General features: G+C 32.6%; 1 protein-coding gene across 1 annotated transcript; it reads right to left on the bottom strand.

Annotated features, from left to right (window-relative positions):
• Positions 1 to 3602: 3602 nt before the first annotated feature.
• Positions 3603 to 4670, bottom strand: LOC131955111 (uncharacterized). Its single transcript, XM_059319087.1, has one exon. The coding sequence runs from the start codon at positions 4668 to 4670 to the stop codon at positions 3603 to 3605; it is 1068 nt and encodes a 355-aa protein (XP_059175070.1).
• Positions 4671 to 6000: the final 1330 nt, after the last annotated feature.

Raw genomic sequence — 6000 nt, 5'->3', positions numbered from 1 at the left:
TCAATAGTAGTAAACACGCCTGTCGATCATGGTCAGTCCGTGAAATGGCCGGCCAATATTCCAAATCGAAAAGCATTTCTGACATAAGTTAGACGATGGGTGGTGATATTGGCACATTGGCGGACTAATGCGTGCCAATGTATTTCTACATTAATACTTGTTTTTTTTATTGATTTAATTTTAAAAAATCACTAATTGTTGTTTAAATCTAATTTACACTACTTTTGGGCTTTGTTACACTTGTAACTGTTAATAAATGTGTAGTAAATATAGTGGCGCGCCCTTTTACAGAAAAAAAGTATATTTTTACAAATATATATATATATATATATATATATATATATATATATATATATATATATATATATATATATATATATATATATATATATATATATGTATATATATAAGATTTTCTATGCTGACACTGGCATCGAAATTAGTCTTGTGTTCTGTTCTAATATAAAATTTGTTCACAAATGAAGAAACCTTTTTGGTGCCCCGCCCAATACTTACCCTCATGTTTGCACGAATAGAGAATATAATATGCATATGGACAACTACATTTGTTGTTATCTGTAGATTCGAACTGAAAATACGATTTCAATTTCTCTGATAGTCGCATTTGTTTTTAATGTGCAAAACAAGTCTTCGTCCATCGTTTGGACTTGACAACCACTCTGTAAAAAATATGTATCGTACTAGAAATGGGATATTTTATATTGAACAGCTTTTATGTGTTAAGTAAATAGATAGTATATAGATAGCTTCATCTAACATTTTCTATTTATACCGATTAAAAGTCTATATCTCTTATTTTATCATTCATTGTCTATATATTATATAATTTAAATGCATTGAAAGAGTATTTTCAAAATCATTTTACACTAACTAATTTGTATTCGTAAAAATATCATAAAATTCTTGAGCTAAGGAAACTAAAGGACACCCGTCCTGATAACATTCCATTTTCATTGTGTAATTAAAACTTGCTATTCCTTTAAATACGGAAAACATTTCAAAGTGTCGTTTTAATTTAATTTATGTAAGAGAATGCTTTTCCACATGGCATATAAATATATATGCAAGTTGTCCACGTCGTGATCTGGCAAAAAACAGTTGTCAGTATGAGAAACATGGACTTACCAAAACTAGTCCTACATGTCAAATGGTAGCAACGTTTTATGTGGGATACATCAGCGCTATACCAACCTTGTATTTGTAGTTGTGTGTCCTTGATTTCTACATGTAAACAATGTTGACACTATATTTCTCGGATCGTAGTTTACTAAATTATTATAAGCTTCTATAATTATATTTTAATATGTAAAGAAGAGCAAATAGTAAAATATCTTTTTTTTTAAATTTGTATCTGATACATAGTCTGTCTATAAATATGCACTACTATTAGATCTAGTATTAGTAATTAGGCTACTAAAAGTGCCTTCAGCCTATTACATATTAGTGGTACTACTATATCTAGTCATTCAATATTACAAGTAAGCACATTATTGTAAAATGTAGTATGATTTAGTTGTCATATTTCTGCTATTCGTCGAAGCTTATTTTTAGGTAAACCCACTGCTCAATTCATGTCTAATTTTTTTAAATTTCATTTCTCCAAGTAGACTTGAAAACTTCCAGAGATAAAAATAAGCATCAACTAGGCTCCAACTCTTTTTCTTAGACATGATAATATTACTTTGCAAAAAGTAATCAGTTGAAAAACACACACACATGTATTACAAAGATGAGTAAAGAAACACACAGATGAAACTACCAAGGCACTTTTGGTACTATCATTGGCTGATTAAACAAACATCAATTGCAGCTGTAATCATGCAATGAAGACTACCCCATTGGATATGGGTGTAGGTAATACAAATATTCAATGCCACAGTAATCAAACCCTCAACACTTCCCAGTTGGATATTAGCTGTCAAAGTGAACATTTATTTGAATTTAAAATGCACTGACCTATACAAAGTGTTATTTTTAAAAATTATTTTATCTAGTTCATTAAGATATGCATCTTTTATTGCTGTTATTCAACTTTTAAAGGTTCAGTTTGTAAATATTTAAATATAAAACATATAAAAACAATTCATTAATCCCGTTTATTACTTTATAGTATATAAGAAGTATAGAGAAAGTCTTGTAATCGTGCAAAACAAAAAAATACGAGATTTTTGCAGCTCCCGGAGTCGGAAAAACATAGTTTTGCAATCTAGTCAGTATATCTGTGTGTGTGTATGTGTGTGTGTCTGTGTGTGTAAACACGATAACTTGAGTACCGTTACAGTCAGGTTGATGATATTCCATATATAAGTATTATATTAAAATCTTAAATCCGTATTAACTTTTGAGCGATTTCCGATAACCGGTAGTGGAACTTTTTCTACTTTCAATTTTTCAAAAGCCAGTAACTTGAGTACTATTTCAGATAGATAAATGAAATTTCACATGTAAGTAAAGAATCTAATTTGCTGCCTTCTGTCAAATTTTGAGTCATTTCCGTTTACCGGAAGTAGTGATTTTTGCTATTTCCGATTTCTCAAAAAACTCATGTGAATTTGTAAAGTACTAATAATATTTCGCACTATTATTCACATCTTTATTTGGCGTTTACTTGGTGCGCAATTCTTTTTTCTACGAGATTTTATTCTGTTTTAAAAAGTTTAAGTATTTAAAATGGATTAAAGTCATGTCTATATCACGAGTTGCCATTCCCTGTTGTTTCATATAAGAATATTCGAGAAAGTTTTGTACTATTTCAGACAGAAAAATGAAATTTCACATGTAAGTAAAATTTTGAGTAATTTCCGTTGACTGGAAGTATTAATTTTCGCTATTTCCGATTTCTAAAAAAAACTAATATGAATGTATAAAGTACGATTACGATACTTCCTCTATACTCTGTATACAAGAAAGTAAAAATAAATAACATAGTTATCTTCAGAATCTGTTTCTTTTTATAACTTTTAAAAACTCGTTTCATACTTTGCTTTGTGTGTCAAAAAAAGCAATGAATATAAATAGTTTATTATCAGCAACGCCACAAACTTAACATTTCAGGTGTAATATCCTCGATGTCCAGTTGTTTATAATCCTAATACATTTTTCTTATTAGATTTGTCGCCCCCACCCAGAGCATAGGGCGTCAATAGAGCTACGCTTGCATTTAGATCCTGTGTCCTCCACGTTTGCAGCAAAACAGCCCCCTTCATGTGTTTCTTGGCCGACTGGTTTTCATCTGGCTCTTTGAAATCCATGTAAGTGCATGTACTTTGGTTTGATGGTGTCCACCTTAAAAAATCGTTATTGCAGGTTTTATCAGGCCAGTGTTTCCTAGCTTTCACCTCTTGGTTCTGTATCTGTATCTACAGCTGTAATTGAATGTTTATATTTATTTTAACTGTATCTTTTTGAAACTGCTTCTGTTTCTGTGTCTCTGTATACTGAACATATTCCAAGTATAGATTTAAACTATATTCTTATGTATCTATGTCCACCCTTGTCGTTGAAGTTACAACCTTTGTTAATACTGTTATACAAAAATTTACTGATACTGAAGCGCATGCATTTGACATTTGTTATATTACTCAGACACGGTGTCTACAAACACGAAATCTACGCCTGTATTTGCTGTTGTATCGGCGGTATACAAGTATGTTGATGCTGGCATTAATGGTCTGGAACAAGTACTTGATCCCCGTCACTAGCAGATACAAGTTGCGGAACATATTGTCAATAGAGAACTCGGGCACAAACAGACCTGTGAAGTTGATGAGGATGGTGGGCGTGTTGCAGGTGATGTACACCACACAGATCAGCACCACCTGTTGAATCACCTGTAGTTCTTTACCTGGTTTTGTAGTTGTGCTACCGTTCGATTTTGTAACGGTGGTGATATCAATATTTCTAGAGATTTCGTTCACGACCCTACACGTTATGCTGTAATTTGAATGAACAACCCTGAACTTTATAGATGCTTTTAGACGTCTTGTCATTAAAACCACACAGACAGCGATTAAAAGTTGAGTGGAAAGCGGAATGAAAGCATCACGGATCACCCCAGCTATATCTCTAACCTCTTTTCGTTGTGGTGAAATCCACAGCGATGGTCTTGTCAAGTTAAGGTCATTGTCGAATTGTGGGAAAATTCCCATAAAGACCTGCACAGGGAGATAACTCACTACTGCAAAAACTACAAAAATTATCGCCAATATTACCGTGAGTTGTTGGCTGAATGTTTGTTTAAACTGTAGCGGTTTGGCTACACTGGCGCACCTGGCCAAGGCCACGAATGTCGTCATGAGGTTGGAGGAGGCTTGTGGGATTCTCCCCGCATGCACACAGAAGACATACACAGCATAGGGCTGGACAGGAAACCACATAGTCCAGCGATGTGTCCGCTCGTAAGCTAAAAACACGAAGGACACCGACCTGGAGATGACCGTTACTAAATACAAGAGGTCAAAACACGAGAGTAAAGTTAAAGACAAGTTCATGCCTTCGTTGAATCCCAGCTTCAGAAATATGTAGATGTTGATAACGTTCCCCATACAACCAAGGGCGGCAATCAGCGCTCGTGTTGAACTCAGTAGCCCTTCATACAACAAGTACTGCTCATCTGTAACCAGACCATCGTCTGTGTCTGAAGTTGTCATGTTGTTGGTCATTAATTGCATCTGGTCTAGCTACTATCTGATACGTTGCTAGCAATAAACGGTAGGAATAAAATGTTATTTACAACACTAAAATATACAATGTCCATTTTCCTTTTTTTTTCAAGAGAAGTGTCGAACTTTTAATAGACTTTTAAACATTTCTAGTTTTAGTAATTAATTAAAATTATTTACAGAAGTAAAATATTCTGTGTTTTAAAAATACCTATAAATATTTAAAAATCAAGCATTTAAATTTTTGTCTTTAATTATTTAAATTTAGAAAATTATTCGAAGTTTGAAAGTAATAGAAATATTTTCTTTTTGGAATAAAACATGTTTAAAGGATACCTTCAACATATTTCTTGTTATGATGGATAATTATTGAACGCCAATGCCTGATATTTAGTTAAAACTTGAAGTCTTGCAAAAATATTTGATGTTAAATTTAGGCTGATTACACAAGCAGGAGAATCACCGTTTAAATAACACGCCATATTTGTTTTGGTCGACAAATTGACTAAACAATTATTGGCTCTGTCTGCAGTAGATCATTCGTATTCTGGCGTACGACAGCGTTGGAAAAACTTAAAGTGTAATCTATTTGTAGATAATAGATCGAAACAAGTGAAATTTGAATTAAATTTTCACGAACAAACATGATAAACGACGTCTTTTCGTGTTCAATCTATTAACTTTAATCATTTTGATTAGTCCATACGGGATTTGTCAAAAAAAGATTTGTCAAAAACATTTTTAGAACGTAGACAGAATTTTCAAAAAATCAAAATCTTCGAAATGATAAGATATAGTCTAGCTCTTTAATATTATGTTACTGAATATATGATAATGGCGCTTTTAAAACTAATGCTACAAAAAACTGTAATAATTTACTACTATCTAGCATATAGATCTATGTATTAGTAGGTATAATTTTATAATTTTTCTACTTTTCAATAATCATTATTCATTTCTTAACTAAATTATTTGATTTTCAAAGAATGTTGTAAGATATTTAGTTGTCGAGGTCAGTTCAAAACGATTTCATTTCTTGGTAAAAGCATAGTCTAGTAACAAGAAAGCGTCTTATATGATTTTACTTATTTCAACGAAGCCTGTCTTAAGACTTTGGTTTGATACGAATCGTGTCAACGCCACCTAGTCAGGCGCGCGTTGATTGTGTATATTTATGCCGGGACAATTATACTTTTTATTTCTATATCGCGGCCCAGTAGTCGACTTGTGACTGTCGGGATCATTTGTCATGAGATACTGTCCTGAGATATTTTGTCTCAGATATTTTTCTGTGAGACAATTTGCCTGAGATCATTTG

Source organism: Physella acuta, unplaced genomic scaffold (assembly GCF_028476545.2).
Source record: "Physella acuta isolate Inbredline_101_S28 unplaced genomic scaffold, ASM2847654v3 ptg001055l, whole genome shotgun sequence".
NCBI lineage: Eukaryota > Metazoa > Mollusca > Gastropoda > Physidae > Physella > Physella acuta.
This window is presented reverse-complemented; position numbering and strand designations above follow the sequence as displayed.

Coding starts and splice junctions, on each gene's coding strand:
- LOC131955111 (XM_059319087.1), bottom strand. CDS start 4,670: ATGACAACTTCAGACACAGACGATGGTCTGGTTACAGATGAGCAGTAC.